The sequence below is a fragment of the Haliotis rubra genome, unplaced genomic scaffold, assembly GCF_003918875.1.
Source record: "Haliotis rubra isolate DU_JTF1 unplaced genomic scaffold, ASM391887v1 Scf1404, whole genome shotgun sequence".
In the NCBI taxonomy this organism is placed as follows: Eukaryota; Metazoa; Mollusca; class Gastropoda; order Lepetellida; family Haliotidae; genus Haliotis; species Haliotis rubra.
This window is the reverse complement of record NW_025765342.1, coordinates 74,099-90,695: the sequence shown is the minus strand read 5'-3', so window position 1 is coordinate 90,695 and position 16,597 is coordinate 74,099. Positions and strand designations below refer to the sequence as shown.

The 16,597-nt window shown below is 46.6% G+C and overlaps 1 protein-coding gene across 10 annotated transcripts in view; it reads right to left on the bottom strand.

Annotated features, from left to right (window-relative positions):
- The window catches only part of LOC124268929 (COP1-interactive protein 1-like), a 124,409-nt gene that overhangs the window by 68,038 nt on the left and 39,774 nt on the right, over nt 1-16,597 (bottom strand). For 9 of the 10 annotated variants that reach the window (XM_046703948.1, XM_046703950.1, XM_046703953.1 and 6 more), the window contains 4 exons: nt 15,471-15,629; nt 14,670-14,732; nt 5,813-5,896; nt 5,287-5,370 (listed from right to left, as the gene is read on the bottom strand). In XM_046703948.1, coding sequence (XP_046559904.1) covers nt 5,287-5,370; nt 5,813-5,896; nt 14,670-14,732; nt 15,471-15,629 — 390 coding nt within the window. The remainder of the gene's footprint in view (nt 1-5,286; nt 5,371-5,812; nt 5,897-14,669; nt 14,733-15,470; nt 15,630-16,597) is intronic. The other variant, XM_046703952.1, reaches the window with a different exon arrangement.

Genomic DNA, 16,597 nt, shown 5'->3' with positions numbered 1-16,597 from the left:
ATGCAGAGCACTTTGCCCGTCCCAATCCAGCAGGAAGGCGTGCCGGCAGCCAACGCCTCTGGTCCGTATCCGAGCAGAACACGGAAAGTCTGATGCGTCCCGCCGACGCAAACAGATCCACCTCGAACGACCCGCGTTACAACTGGGAGATTACTGTGAATATCTGCCTGTCGAGCATCCACTTTCGTCGCGGGGCCAGGATCCGCGCGAGAGCGCATCTGCTCGACGCGTTCTCCAGCCCCGAGATAAACAGGTAGTACCTGACAATCGTACTGGTCGCTCCAGAGGAGAAAGTCCCACGCTTCCGGAGGAGCGCTGGGGACACCGTGCCTCCCTGCTTCAGGATATGCGACATGGCCCGTCTGGTTGTCTAACTGAAGACGGACTACCTGGCCACGGACATGCTCTCTGAAGCGCTCGAATACCAACCGCACAGCTCTCAGCTCCAACACGTTGATGTGAAGGTGAGCTTCGCGGACCAGAGTCCGGAAGCCGACAGAACTACCAGAACGCCCCCAGCCCGTGAGGGACGCATCTGTCTGAACTGTGAGAGCTGGCGTCGGGATTTCCAAGGGAACCCCTGGTGAGATTCCCGACATTTGTCCACCACTGAAGGTGAGGTGTCAACCACTTTCGGGACTGTGAGACTGCGCCCAGATCCTCGTGTGAGTCCACAGCCGAGCCAAAGCTTGCTGTATGGGGCGCATCCTCAACGGCGCCCGCCACACTACAGAGATCGTCGCCGCCATATGGCCCAGTAGGCGGAGCCAAGTCCGTGCTGGTGCCTGGGGCTGGGAAGGAATGAAGATACCATCTCCTAACTCTGGTGACCCGTCGGGCGACAAGGAAACCGAGATCCTTGTTCGCTTGAATCGCCTCCAAGAAAACCAAGTCCTGGGTGGGTACCAGGTCGGATTTCTTGAGGTTGATGATCCACCCCAGTCGAGTTAGAATGTCTATCACTGTGTGAGTAGCATCTTGACTTCGCTGGCTGTGTTAGTGCTCGAGCAACCAGTCGTCTAGGTAAGGGTAACAACGCCTTCCCTTGCGAAACGAGCTAGGGTAGCTGGGACTAACATGAGCTTGGTGAACACCCTTGGGGCAGTCGATATGCCGAAGGGGAGCACCCTGAATTGGTAATACATCCCGTCGTAAGAGAACCGGAGGTACTGCTTGAACGAGGGATGTATGGGTACATGCAGAATCGCATCCTTTAGGTCGATTGACGTGAGCCAATCGCGGGCTGAACAGATGAGATCACCGGCGCGCAGTGTCTCCATCTTGAAGGATGGTACTTCGAGCATCGCGATTCAACCCCTTGAGGTTGAGAATCGGACGAACCCGCCGTCTTTCTTCGGGCGAGGGAAGTGCGTGGAGTAAAAATCCCGCCTGTTCCTCTCCCGGTGGAATGCGATTGCGGACTTGTCCAGCAGAGCCTGAACTTCGTCGCGCGCAGATGTCCGCCCTGGCTTGGCATGACGGCACCGAGTGCCGTCGTATGCCGGTGAAGTCGGGCGGACCTCGCTTCCACAGTGGGAGATGGCCTATGCTGACCGTGGCCAGCACCTGCGCCGTTGTTGGTAGCCTTCTCCCATTCCGGCAGGAATAGAGAGAGGCGGCTCCCACTGGGATATGGGGTAGGAGCGGGCGTGGACCCTAGTAGCGAGCTGACTGGGTGTGACACCGCGGCTTGAGCGGCAGCCTGTTGGGTTAACGGGAGGTCGGGGCAGACCTCCCGCGCCCGTAGCTGCTGGGAGCTAGTCGAGGACTGCTCCTTGCCCCTACCCTTGGCGGACCTGCTCCTCCGCCTACCCTACCAAGCCGCGAAGCCAGCCGGCAGACTCGGGTGTAGGCTGCACCCGGCGGAGGAAGGTGGCACGGAGCCGCTGGGAGACACCCCGGGTGCTCCAACAAGGTCTTAGAATCCTTGAAGGAGGTAGCTGCAGCGGCAGCCTCCCGTATGACCTGCTGTGCCCGGAAAGAGGGGTCGGCTCCCAGACGGAAAGGGAGAGCCAGCAAGGTCTGCTGTGTTGCTGCCGAGTACCTGACGCGTCGACAGCCACAGCCTGCGCGATCCCCATGACTGCGCACATCACCGTCGACGCAGCAGACCGCGAAAGGAGTCGCGAGGTGAGCCTGAACTTCCGACAGCTGACGGAGTAGCACGACATGCGGCGACACGCCGCCAGCATGCCCTCCGCCTCCAGGGCCGACCTCTGTATCGAGGAGAGGTAGGCCTCATGGACCACCACCCGCACCTGCTGCATCAGCGTTCCGTGAGACCTCCTCGTAGGGTCGATGCGTGCACAGCAGGGATTCCGCGAGGGCAAAAGGTGGAGTGAGGCGCCCTTGCCGAGCAGCGGAGCTGCCCGAGGAAGCCGAGCCTCCCCAGGGGCGGCGGAAGTGAAAACACTGCGTCAACGATCGGTCACGACGAACAGGAATCCTCCCCAAGCTGGTAGCGCCGCCACGAGTTCAGGTAAGTCAAACCTGACTCGGGTACCAGACAAGAAGGGATCGACCACGATCCGCGACCAACGATGGCAGAATGCGGGCTGCGTCTGTGAGGGTTGCGCTTAGGGGCAAACGCCGCCAGGCAAGCGGAACTCAGTCGGTAGTCCACGCTACCAGCAGGCACCGCTGCCTGGGGTAGGCCCTCGGCAATTCTCTGCCGGACCTCCCTCCGCGAAGGCGAAGCAAAACGGAAGCCGCCATTCTGCTCCTCGACCTCCCCGAAGCTCCATTGCCTGGCGTCCCGAGCCCGAAGTCAGAGGCTGGGTCTCCTCCGTAAGAGGACCCTAACCCCGACCCCGGTGGACTGCCTAGCTGGGCACCACAGGAAGGGAGGAACAGACCGACTGCTCCACGCCAGCGCCAGCCGGGCGTGTGGACCCGGTCCCGAGGCGCTGGAGGCAGGCCAGGCAGAACTGGTGCCTCCGCTCTCATGGGGCGGGTGTGCGCAGGGACCGGAATACCAGGAATACTCAACGGCCCAAAGCGCAAGCTCGAGAGGGGGACTGGGAGCACCTCCCTCTCCGGAGCAGCCGAGGCGTCCGGATTCGAAGCCAGAGGCAACGGATCGACAGACGCCTCAAGGCTGAGGGATCTAGCCGAGGCCGGCGATCCCACCCCCGGACTCTCCGCCCCCCGTCCGGAGTGGGCGAGGAACTCCTGGCGGAGACCTCCAACCGACTCCCGAACGAAGGACTTCATTGAGTCCATCTGCTTCTGAAACATCGACTCCATTAGAGACATGTCAAAACCACTCGAAGTGGTAGGAGAGGGGGAAGGGCCACGGAATTTTTTTCCTTTTTTGGACGCCCGTTTAGATTTTGACGGGGGAACCTGCGTCAGGTCCCCTCCTCCGCCACTCCATCTCAAGCGGTAAAACAGGGTGTCGGCCGCCTCTTCTGTGCCCGGGGAAAAGGCCAGACAAATTGAACATGTATCAGCCACATGGCCCGTCTTCTCCAGACAGGCCACGCATTGGGAGTGACTGTCAGCCCGGGAATACTTCCCCACAGACCCGAACAACAGGTAAAGCCTGAAACAAACACGTAAACATGTTAGTTAACTTGTGGCCAGAAGCAGAGAAACACGTGAAAACATTGAAAAATACGTGAAGGTTACCACGGAAAGTAATAGTTGGTTTTAAACGCCAATACGACGACGCAGCGACGCGCTAAACTTCCCGCCATGGCAGAGCACTTATGTAAACCACGGGAAAGTTTGCGTATGATTTTGATAGTACTTATACAAAGTCACAATTATGAAACAACCACTGTAAGGCTTTACTGTTATTGTTTTAGACAAATAAAACCAAACATACAGGTGGTGTCTCAGACATCTTAAAATACAGCGCCGTACGGCTCATGAAAGGTAATCACAACGAACGTCTGTTCAGGGCCGTGACAGCAGAAGGAATGATGATACGGGTCTAGGAGCCTACCCAGTTGGTGCGCATGCGCTAAGGGAGGTAACTCCGTGAGGTAGGGTCCGTATAATAAATAAAAGAGTTTATTTATTGTACAATCTTTTTATTCAAAAAACATTGATACAACTGTCACAGGACATTTTACAGCCGGAAAATGCATAATATGTACCCCAAGGACGATCTCTCTGAAAAAGAATTTAATGATAGTTTCTTAAAGAACTTTTTTGGTGGAGTCCGGAAAATTTTCAAATATAAGAAAGCTGTTGGGTATTAGTAAATGATAAACACTGGTACTATTTATATTTATGTGGCAATTTTGTACAATGATAAAATTTGCAATTCATCAGTCCGTTTCTGACTCAAACGGACTGTATACACAAATATGCAATCTGGCATGGCTACAGGCATTAAGGTTAGCAACTCAAACTGCACTCTGTTATCATCCACGAAAGCAAACATCTAGAACAACTATTCATAAACTGACAGGGATTTACAGGCATCAAGTCCCTTAGCTCCATATAGAAAAAGTGATGGGGTATCACTGCAAGTTTTAGGGTAAGCAGCACCAAGCAGAGCTATGGCAGGCAGGGATAAACATGCATATGTTCATTAAGCATGCTCCGCTCCACATGTACTGGTATAGAAACTATGGGGTATGGTTATAAGTTTTAGGGTAAGCAGCACCAAGCAGAGCTATGGCAGGCAGGGATAAACATGCATATGTTCATTAAGCATGCTCCGCTCCAAACGTACTGGTATAGAAACTATGGGGTATGGTTATAAGTTTTAGGGTAAGCAGCACCAAGCACAGCTATGGCAGGCAGGGACAAACATGCATATGTTCATTAAGCATGCTCCGCTCCACATGTACTGGTATAGAAATTATGGGGTATGGTTATACGTTTAAGGGTAAGCAGCACCAAGCACAGCTATGGCAGGCAGGGACACACATGCATATGTTCATTAAGCATGCTCCGCTCCACATGTACTGGTATAGAAATTATGGGGTATGGTTATACGTTTAAGGGTAAGCAGCACCAAGCACAGCTATGGCAGGCAGGGACACACATGCATATGTTCATTTAGCATGCTCCGCTCCACATGTACTGGTATAGAAACTATGGGGTATGGTTATAAGTTTTAGGGTAAGCAGCACCAAGCACAGCTATGGCAGGCAGGGATAAACATGCATATGTTCATTAAGCATGCTTCGCTCCACATGTACTGGTATAGAAACCATGGGGTATGGTTATATGTTTTAGGGTAAGCAGCACCAAGCACAGCTATGGCAGGCAGACGAAGAGCTCTAGAGCAAGCATCTAGAACAGAGCATGACAGCACTGTTCTGGTACCTGTGTCTGCGCCTCCGAGCTCTGGCTCCTCAGGGTTTGGATTTCCCCCTCTAACCTTGTCACCTTGTTTCTCAGTCCACTGGCCTAGAGCACACATAGCATGCTATACACCCGTCACAATGGGACCAATGTCCGTGTAGAAATATTGCCATGAAAACGTAAGATTTTCTAACAAGTGGATTAACTTCACAACATTTGCAAAACAATGGAGTGGATGAAATGGAACTTTGCAAATATTTATTAAATGATATCCAATTGGGGAACAGAATTGCTTTAAAATTTCTTATAAAGTTGTTTGAAAGTTCAATTCTTATATATACTTTGGCTGATTATTATCTCAGAAATTTGTCAAGAGATCTGGGTAGAAAAAAACTAGTCAGCTCTAAAATATTTCCTTCTATGCAATGTATATACAATGACAGATCTGATATCCAAGAACGAAAAAATCTTCCCATCTATGTATTCCTGTTGGAACACAACCGATGCATTCAGTGACAAGTTTTAAAGTTTTCAGTTTGTTTCCTACCTCATTGTCACTTTCATCAAGCTGACGTCTCAGATGGTTGATCTCATCATCCTGAGCCTTCATACGCGTCTCAGAGCGGTGCATCTGTAAAACAATGACACAATGACCTAGTGACACAGCGAACTGACCCCACTTTTAGCTTCTCCCCCGTCTCAGTCAGATGTAACACAATGACAACAGTCTGTATGAACCGTCTCCCCCGTCTCAGTCAGATGTAACACAATGACAACAGTCTGTATGAACCGTCTTCCCCCGTCTCAGTCAGATGAAACACAATGACAACAGTCTGTATGAACCATCTTCCCCCGTCTCAGTCAGATGTAACACAATGACAACAGTCTGTATGAACCGTCTTCCCCCATCTCAGTCAGATGTAACACAATGACAACAGTCTGTATGAACCATCTTCCCCCGTCTCAGTCAGATGTAACACAATGACAACAGTCTGTATGAACCGTCTTCCCGTCTCAGTCAGATGTAACACAATGACAACAGTCTGTATGAACCGTCTTCCCCCGTCTCAGTCAGATGTAACACAATGACAACAGTCTGTATGAACCGTCTTCCCCCGTCTCAGTCAGATGTAACTCAATGACAACAGTCTGTATGAACCGTCTTGCCCCGTCTCAGTCAGATGTAACACAATGACAGCAGTCTGTATGAACCGTCTTCCCCGTCTCAGTCAGATGTAACACAATGACAACAGTCTGTATGAACCGTCTTCCCCGTCTCAGTCAGATGTAACACAATGACAACAGTCTGTATGAACCGTCTTCCCCCGTCTCAGTCAGATGTAACTCAATCACAACAGTCTGTATGAACCGTCTTCCCCAGTCTCAGTCAGATGTTACACAATGACAACAGTCTGTATGAACCGTCTTCCCCCATCTCAGTCAGATGTAACACAATGACAACAGTCTGTATGAACCGTCTTCCCCCATCTCAGTCAGATGTAACACAATGACAACAGTCTGTATGAACCGTCTCTCCCCATCTCAGTCAGATGTAACACAATGACAACAGACTGTATGAACCGTCTTCCCCCATCTCAGTCAGATGTAACACAATGACAACAGTCTGTATGAACCGTCTTCCCCGTCTCAGTCAAATGTAACACAATGACAAAAGTCTGTATGAACTGTCTCCCCCGTCTCAGTCAGATGTAACACAATGACAACAGTCTGTATGAACCGTCTTCCCCATCTCAGTCAGATGTAACACAATGACAACAGTCTGTATGAACCGTCTTCCCCCGTCTCAGTCAGATGTAACACAATGACAAAGGTCTGTATGAACCGTCTTCCCCGTCTCAGTCAAATGTAACACAATGACAACAGTCTGTATGAACCGTCTTCCCCGTCTCAGTCAAATGTAACACAATGACAACAGTCTGTATGAACCGTCTCCCCCGTCTCAGTCAGATGTAACACAATGACAACAGTCTGTATGAACCGTCTCCCCCGTCTCAGTCAAATGTAACACAATGACAAAAGTCTGTATGAACTGTCTCCCCCGTCTCAGTCAGATGTAACACAATGACAAAAGTCTGTATGAGCCGTCTTCCCCGTCTCAGTCAAATGTAACACAATGACAAAAGTCTGTATGAACTGTCTCCCCCGTCTCAGTCAAATGTAACACAATGACAACAGTCTGTATGAACTGTCTCCCCCGTCTCAGTCAGATGTAACACAATGACAAAAGTCTGTATGAGCCGTCTTCCCCGTCTCAGTCAAATGTAACACAATGACAAAAGTCTGTATGAACTGTCTCCCCCGTCTTAGTCAGATGTAACACAATGACAACAGTCTGTATGAACCGTCTTCCCCGTCTCAGTCAAATGTAACACAATGACAAAAGTCTGTATGAACCGTCTTCCCCGTCTCAGTCAGATGTAACACAATGACAAAAGTCTGTATGAACTGTCTCCCCCGTCTTAGTCAGATGTAACACAATGACAACAGTCTGTATGAACCGTCTTCCCCGTCTCAGTCAAATGTAACACAATGACAACAGTCTGTATGAACCGTCTTCCCCCGTCTCAGTCAGATGTTACACAATGACAACAGTCTGTATGAACCGTCTCCCCCGTCTCAGTCAGATGTAACACAATGACAACAGTCTGTATGAACCGTCTCCCCCGTCTCAGTCAGATGTAACACAATGACAACAGTCTGTATGAACCGTCTCCCCCATCTCAGTCAGATGTAACACAATGACAACAGTCTGTATGAACCGTCTCCCCCGTCTCAGTCAGATGTAACACAACGACAACAGTCTGTATGAACCGTCTCCCCCCGTCTCAGTCAGATGTAACACAATGACAACAGTCTGTATGAACCGTCTTCCCGTCTCAGTCAGATGTTACACAAATGACAACAGTCTGTATGAACCGTCTCCCCGTCTCAGTCAGATGTAACACAATGACAACAGTCTGTATGAACCGTCTCCCCCCGTCTCAGTCAGATGTAACACAATGACAACAGTCTGTATGAACCGTCTTCCCCGTCTCAGTCAGATGTTACACAATGACAACAGTCTGTATGAACCATCTCCCCCGTCTCAGTCAGATGTAACACAACGACAACAGTCTGTATGAACCGTCTTCCCCGTCTCAGTCAAATGTAACACAATGACAACAGTCTGTATGAACTGTCTCCCCCGTCTCAGTCAGATGTAACACAATGACAACAGTCTGTATGAACCGTCTTCCCCATCTCAGTCAGATGTAACACAATGACAACAGTCTGTATGAACCGTCTTCCCCGTCTCAGTCAGATGTAACACAATGACAACAGTCTGTATGAACCGTCTTCCCCGTCTCAGTCAAATGTAACACAATGACAACAGTCTGTATGAACTGTCTCCCCCGTCTCAGTCAGATGTAACACAATGACAACAGTCTGTATGAACTGTCTCCCCCGTCTCAGTCAGATGTAACACAATGACAAAAGTCTGTATGAGCCGTCTTCCCCGTCTCAGTCAAATGTAACACAATGACAAAAGTCTGTATGAACTGTCTCCCCCGTCTCAGTCAAATGTAACACAATGACAAAAGTCTGTATGAACTGTCTCCCCCGTCTTAGTCAGATGTAACACAATGACAACAGTCTGTATGAACCGTCTTCCCCGTCTCAGTCAAATGTAACACAATGACAAAAGTCTGTATGAACCGTCTTCCCCGTCTCAGGCAGATGTAACACAACGACAACAGTCTGTATGAACCGTCTCCCCCATCTCAGTCTCAACATGCCCCTGTGTTTGTTGGATGTTTATAAGAAATACTGAAGCTATACTCCGCAGGGACATACAGGATACAAGGAGTGTAACAACAGTGTGATACACATTCATGTTATGAGTCACGAAACTTACTTGCTGAAGTTATGCATTAAAAGAACATCACTACAATATTATTACTGAGTGAGTTCAGTTTTACGCCTCTTTTAGCAATATTCCAGCAATATCACGGCAGAGGACACCAGAAATGGGCTTCACACATTGTACCCATGTGGGGAATCAAACCCAGGTCTTCAGCATGACGAACGAGTGCTTTAGGTTTAACCACTAGGCTACCTCACCGCCCTAAGATATTATTAAGTACCGGGGTATGCATGAAAAATATTCAATAATTGGCATAACACAGAGGAACAGTGACCAAAAGTATCAGAACTTTAATTTTACTTCTCATGACTGGAAAATCCCAAACCCCTCCAAGACACACACTATGTGACACATGCATCGTCACGGACACACGGGGACCACCCAGTGCAGTATATACACACACAATACAGTATATACACACACAATACAGTGTACATGCAACAGAGATATACATGCAGTGTGGTACACCACACTGGACAAACACAACAGTAAACAGTCAAACATGAATACAGAATACAACAGTAGCAAATATAACTTATATGCTTGAATGACAATTGCCAAAAAATGTTAATGCGTTATTTCTAAATAACAATAAATATGACAAATGATAAAGCGTCTACACATCACAAATTGTTCCTGAAAACAAATGCAAATTAATGGCATCTCACTCATGGACTGCCATAGGGAACAGGGCCCTTATTCTCCAAACGTTCTTAGCCCAAAGAATTCTTAACTTTGATCATAGCCAATGTGTTAAGAATGGCCTTAAGAAGTTCGCAGGGCTACGAACGTTTTCGAGAATAGCTAGCCAGAACATTATTCACAAAGTGATGTTATCTATCATTAGTCTATCGTGTCAACGGAATTATGTCCGTGGTAATGTATGACGATAATCCTGAATCTACTGACACTCTTGCTTTAATATTTCGTGTGAGCCAAATCGAAAAACTCTTACATCTCACCTACAAACATCTAAAAACTGGTTATTCAACTAACTATTTCAACTCAGAAAAATTCAAATTACAAATTGTTAGGGAATGAACATATTTGGTGATGAAATGAAGCATGCATGCCTATATTAAATAATTAACGCTAATGTGTGTTAACTTCTCTGTATGTTGGTCAACTCGAAATTACCAAACTAACAATCAGTACTTTGCCTACATTTTGCAATCATAACAGACGCCAAATTGACAAACAATGTTTCTTCACAAAGAATCAGCTTCTTAAATGTATTTTACAAACAATGTTTCTTCACAAAGAACCAGCTTCTTAAAAGTATTTTACAACAGACAACTATCTTAAATGCTGATCTAGCATAATTTGCAAGTTTCTAAACACAGCTCACAAAGAAACACTGAATATTTTCAACAGAGACAGCAGGGATCCTAAGAATGTTAGACATGTCAAGTGCTGTTCTCAACAAAGTGTAAACATTACAGATACAACTTCATCCACCCACATGCTGGCTACTTGTCTGAAAGACATCAAATATTTTAATGTTGTTCTAAATACTGTTGGTGTTTGATATATGCCCATATATTTCAAGAAGATATTTGGGGTTCAAATAGGTTCCATATCCAGAGTATCACATATTTGGTATGGCTGAAGCAGATCTCCGGAGGAGATTGGAATACCTGCTGGCATGAAGTTAGATGGAGGGACCAGCTACGCGGAGGATTGACAGAACAAACACACTGGATTCTGAGGCTATTGGTAGGGTTGAGGAAGGGGGTCAAGTCCCAGGGGGAGGGTAGATGGAGGGACCAGCTACGCGGAAGATTGATAGAACAAACACACTGGATTCTGAGGCTGTTGGTAGGGTTGAGGAAGGGGGTCAAGTCCCAGGACGAGGGTAGATGGAGGGACCAGCTACGCAAGGAAGATTGATAGAACAAACACACTGGATTCTGAGGCTGTTGGTAGGGTTGAGAAAGGGGGTCAAGTCCCAGGACGAGGGTAGATGGAGGGACAAGCTACGCTGAGGATTGACAGAACAATCACACTGGGTTCTGAGGCAGGGTTACGAAGGGAAGTCCCAGGACAAGGGTTGGTGGGGGTTAATGGATGTTACAGTCCAGCTATATCAACAAGCATTGTCACACAGGCCATCTTCCAGGGATCTACAGACTTGCTGAGAGATTTGCAAATATCAATCATCACATCAATGTTTTGCTTTAATTAGCACAAGGAGTTCAACTGAAGAAGATCCGTGTGAGAAGTGCTCTTCAGTAACCGATGGTTGTCATAAGAAACGAGTAAAGGGATTGGCTGGTAAAGCTCGCTGACTTGGTTGACACGTCGTCATATCCCAATTGCGTAGATCACTGGATTGTTTGGTCCAGACTTGACTATTTACAGACCGCCACAATATAGCTGGATTATTGTTAAATGTGGCGTTAAACAACAACAAAAAAGGACCTCTTGACCTCCTCCCAGACTTACAGTCAGCAACATGACTCTCTTGACCTCCTCCCAGACTACACAGTCAGCAACATGACTCTCTTGACCTCCTCCCAGACTTACACAGTCAGCAAAATGACTCTCTTGACCTCCTCCCAGACTTACAGTCAGCAACATGACTCTCTTGACCTCCTCCCAGACTTACACAGTCAGCAACATGACTCTCTTGACCTCATCCCAGACTTACACAGCCAGCAACATGACTCTCTTGACCTCCTCCCAGACTTACACAGTCAGCAAAATGACTCTCTTGACCTCCTCCCAGACTTACACAGTCAGCAACATGACTCTCTTGACCTCCTCCCAGACTTACACAGTCAGCAACATGACTCTCTTGACCTCCTCCCAGATTTACAGTCAGCAACATGACTCTCTTGACCTCCTCCCAGACTTACACAGTCAGCAACATGACTCTCTTGACCTCCTCCCAGACTTACACAGTCAGCAACATGACTCTCTTGACCTCCTCCCAGACTTACACAGTCAGCAACATGACTCTCTTGACCTCCTCCCAGACTTACACAGTCAGCAACATGACTCTCTTGACCTCATCCCAGACTTACAGAGTCAGCAACATGACTCTCTTGACCTCCTCCCAGACTTACACAGCCAGCAACATGACTCTCTTGACCTCCTCCCAGACTTACAGTCAGCAACATGACTCTCTTGACCTCCTCCCAGACTTACACAGTCAGCAACATGACTCTCTTGACCTCCTCCCAGACTTACACAGCAAGCAACATGACTCTCTTGACCTCATCCTCCCAGACTTACACAGTCAGCAACATGACTCTCTTGACCTCCTCCCAGACTTACAGTCAGCAACATGACTCTCTTGACCTCCTCCCAGACTACACAGTCAGCAACATGACTCTCTTGACCTCCTCCCAGACTACACAGTCAGCAACATGACTCTCTTGACCTCATCCCAGACTTACAGTCAGCAACATGACTCTCTTGACCTCCTCCCAGACTACAGTCAGCAACATGACTCTCTTGACCTCCTCCATGACTTACACAGCCAGCAACATGACTCTCTTGACCTCATCCCAGACTACACAGTCAGCAACATGACTCTCTTGACCTCCTCCCAGACTACACAGTCAGCAACATGACTCTCTTGACCTCCTCCCAGACTTACACAGTCAGCAACATGACTCTCTTGACCTCCTCCCAGACTTACACAGCCAGCAACATGACTCTCTTGACCTCCTCCCAGACTTACACAGCCAGCAACATGACTCTCTTGACCTCCTCCCAGACTTACACAGCCAGCAACATGACTCTCTTGACCTCCTCCCAGACTTACACAGTCAGCAACATGACTCTCTTGACCTCCTCCCAGACTTACACAGCCAGCAACATGACTCTCTTGACCTCCTCCCAGACTTACACAGTCAGCAACATGACTCTCTTGACCTCCTCCCAGACTTACAGTCAGCAACATGACTCTCTTGACCTCCTCCCAGACTTACAGTCAGCAACATGACTCTCTTGACCTCCTCCCAGACTTACACAGTCAGCAACATGACTCTCTTGACCTCATCCCAGACTTACACAGCCAGCAACATGACTCTCTTGACCTCCTCCCAGACTTACACAGTCAGCAACATGACTCTCTTGACCTCCACCCAGACTTACAGTCAGCAACATGACTCTCTTGACCTCCTCCCAGACTTACAGTCAGCAACATGACTCTCTTGACCTCCTCCCAGACTTACACAGTCAGCAACATAACTCTCTTGACCTCCTCCCAGACTTACAGTCAGCAACATGACTCTCTTGACCTCCTCCCAGACTTACACAGTCAGCAACATGACTCTCTTGACCTCCTCCCAGACTTACAGTCAGCAACATGACTCTCCCAAACACTTGAAATAAGGATGCAAAGTGTCAAACTTCCAACCATCCATATCATGAGACAGAATGATTAATTTAAGTGGAATAGATGCAATCAGTATTTGCAACAACACTGTCATTTTCCAAATGCTAAAAACAAAAAGAGTCAGGAATCCATGACCACAGTGTACTATACTACTTGAACCCAGCATACACTACATATAAAAATTATGTTCCACAAAGCATTGGGACACAACAGACATAGGTCACTACTAAAGTATGGCAGTTACGCTGACCTTACCACTTGAGACCTATGTGGAACAACACCAGCCATCACCATAACAACCACTAATCTACTCCATCCTACTCCTCCACCAGGGTGGTGTACAACTACACCTCATACAGCAACGTAGTGTTGAAGGTCATGCTTGGATCAACAACTAGACTCTGGCAAAACAGGTGAAGTGTAGACATAACTTGTCTGGCTTAACTCCATGCTATCGAACAACATTAGTGAGTTACAGTGGCAGTTGCCTTGCCATCAATGAGAATAATGCACGGTGCTAGAACTATCTACAAGTGATCCATTCCCATCTAGTCTGGAGGGCAAACGTAAATGTGCTCTGGTTTCTGTCCATGCAAGAATAATAACAATTAAAAAAAATAATTCCCCCCATGTGTCTCAGTTAACCTTTAATGCTTAAAATGTTTTGGAATTATGCTCATATAATTGATTTATCAACACACAAGGGTGAGATGCCATTCATCATTAAAAAACATTCTTACACCTTTTTCAGTTATCGCTTGATATCACCTAACTGATATCTCCTGTTGTGGTAAGTTTTGAATAGTGTGAACACTTTGTGTAATTCGGTAAGAAATAGAGTCACGTGACAAACACAAGATTTGGATTCACTCTTAACAAAAATAATAAGTTTTCTTCAAAGATTAATTCTGTTTGTATGACAACATGCTAAAAGACTCCCCATAGCATCTGTGGACATGTTACCATGGCAACAATTACCAAAGAAGCATCTGGACAGAAACCATGAGCACATGCAATCTGAAACATGAAACAACTGACAACTGGACTAATACACTGACAAGGTGAATAAAGTAGCTCTCAGCAAGAAAGGGTGAAGTGCGGGTGTTATTAAGGCAAACCGCTTAGAGTTACCTCCTCTTGGTGGCGTTTATGTTGACCTTCAAAGTTGTGGAGTAGATGTACATTGTCGTCAAGCTAGAAATCAAATAGTTGTAAGAGAGGATATCTAAGAGAGATGAAGGAGACCGATGGAGGTCATCCCCTGTTCAGCTGCTTTCTCTAGGATATAGGCCTTGGTGGATATGTTCTCATATCTACTCCGTACATGCAGGTATATATCATTACACTAGACTAAGGGGAGATAATGGGACATTCATGCATATATACATACTTCTACAGACAATGGATAGATTACATGGGTAGTTAGTATAACATCTTGAAAATGGATTCCAAATTCCATGTCATTCAACGAAATATTATTATGAATAACAACTTGTTTATTATATATACACAGTTTCAGGGCTAGCAAAGAATTTGTTATCCTTCAAAATACTCTTTGCCAAGTTTACATCCAACTCTAAATGGCCATAAAGACTCTCTATTATTAGTCAAATAGGATCAGAATATAATTGCTGAAGTTTTCTCATCATACTGTTTCAGATGCAGGATCCTATTAAGTCGAACAAAATCTGATTTTGATGTTAGTAAATTGTGGAAAGGGCCGTGCAGGGTCACTTGCAAAAAAAGGGATAAAAAGAAACCGACAGGCAAATCATTTCCCAGGTGCCGACCATTGTCTTTGAATACAACTAATCAAGAATTCCAAATGACAGATAAAAATTTGTTAAAAGTTTCAAAAGTTTGATACACTGTTCACAACCTGATTGGCATCCATAGGAAAAAACGAAAAACAGGAGCAGATAACTCTTATACCTCTGCTACAGCTGCATCCCTCTTCTCTTGTAAAGACAACACGTCCCGACGTAGTTTTTGAATTGTTTCATCTCGTCGAGCCAGCTCAGACTTGAGGATTTCATGGTGATCTTGTGTTGACACCTGGCCGTCTCGCAAACGTTCCTGCAGGGCGCCGATCTGTGCAGTACAGACAGATATTTATTGACTGCATCACAAGTATGTGCATAGACACGTATAACTTACCTGTCAGTGTTCAAAGACAAGATCAGATATTTATCAAGACCTGCTTAGATTTTGATATCCATCCCTAAGTCGAGAGCAAATGATAGCAAATATTCCCAAATTGGAAATATTAAACTTTCCAATGTTTAACATTCAACAAACATTATTACTTTGCTGACATGCCTTGCATTTCAAATAACAGGACAAATAATGGTATATCCTTTGTACTTAGTGTAAAAGACACCCGTCAAGATCCGGGTTTGAATTGGTCTTCAGTAACCCATGCTTGTTGTAAGAGGCGACTAACGGGATTTGGTGGTCAGGCTCGCTGACTTGGTTGACACATGTCATCGTATCTCAATTGCGTGGATCAATGCTCATGCTGTTGATCACTGGATTGTCTGGTCCAGATTGCTTACAGACCGCCGTCATATAGCTGTAATATTGCTCAGTTCAGAGTTAAACAACAAAGAAACTAAACAAACAAACGAATGCAAAAGTAAAACACTGTCAGTTGCCGTAAAAAGGATTTTTTTATAAACTTTTTTGAACAGACTGATTTTGTTCATGATCTGCCTTGAGAGGGTACTCGGTTTGAAATCCTACATGAATCCCTGACGACACACAGGAATGACTAATGACCCTGACAGCCTTAACTGTGTCTTCACTGATCAGCCAGAGCATATCTGATGATCCCTGTTGATGCTGATACAGTAAATGTGTTCCATGTGCTCATCTTCATGATATGACATTACCCAATGACTATACAGACCCTTCTCCCTGAGAGTTAGGACCCAGAAACAAGCTGGAAACAGTGTCCCAATACATAACTGACTGTATGAGACAATGAGTGAGGAATCTCACAAGAGAATTTGTTTTACAAAGATTCACTCAATGTAGACCTTGCAACTATTTCCCCAAAT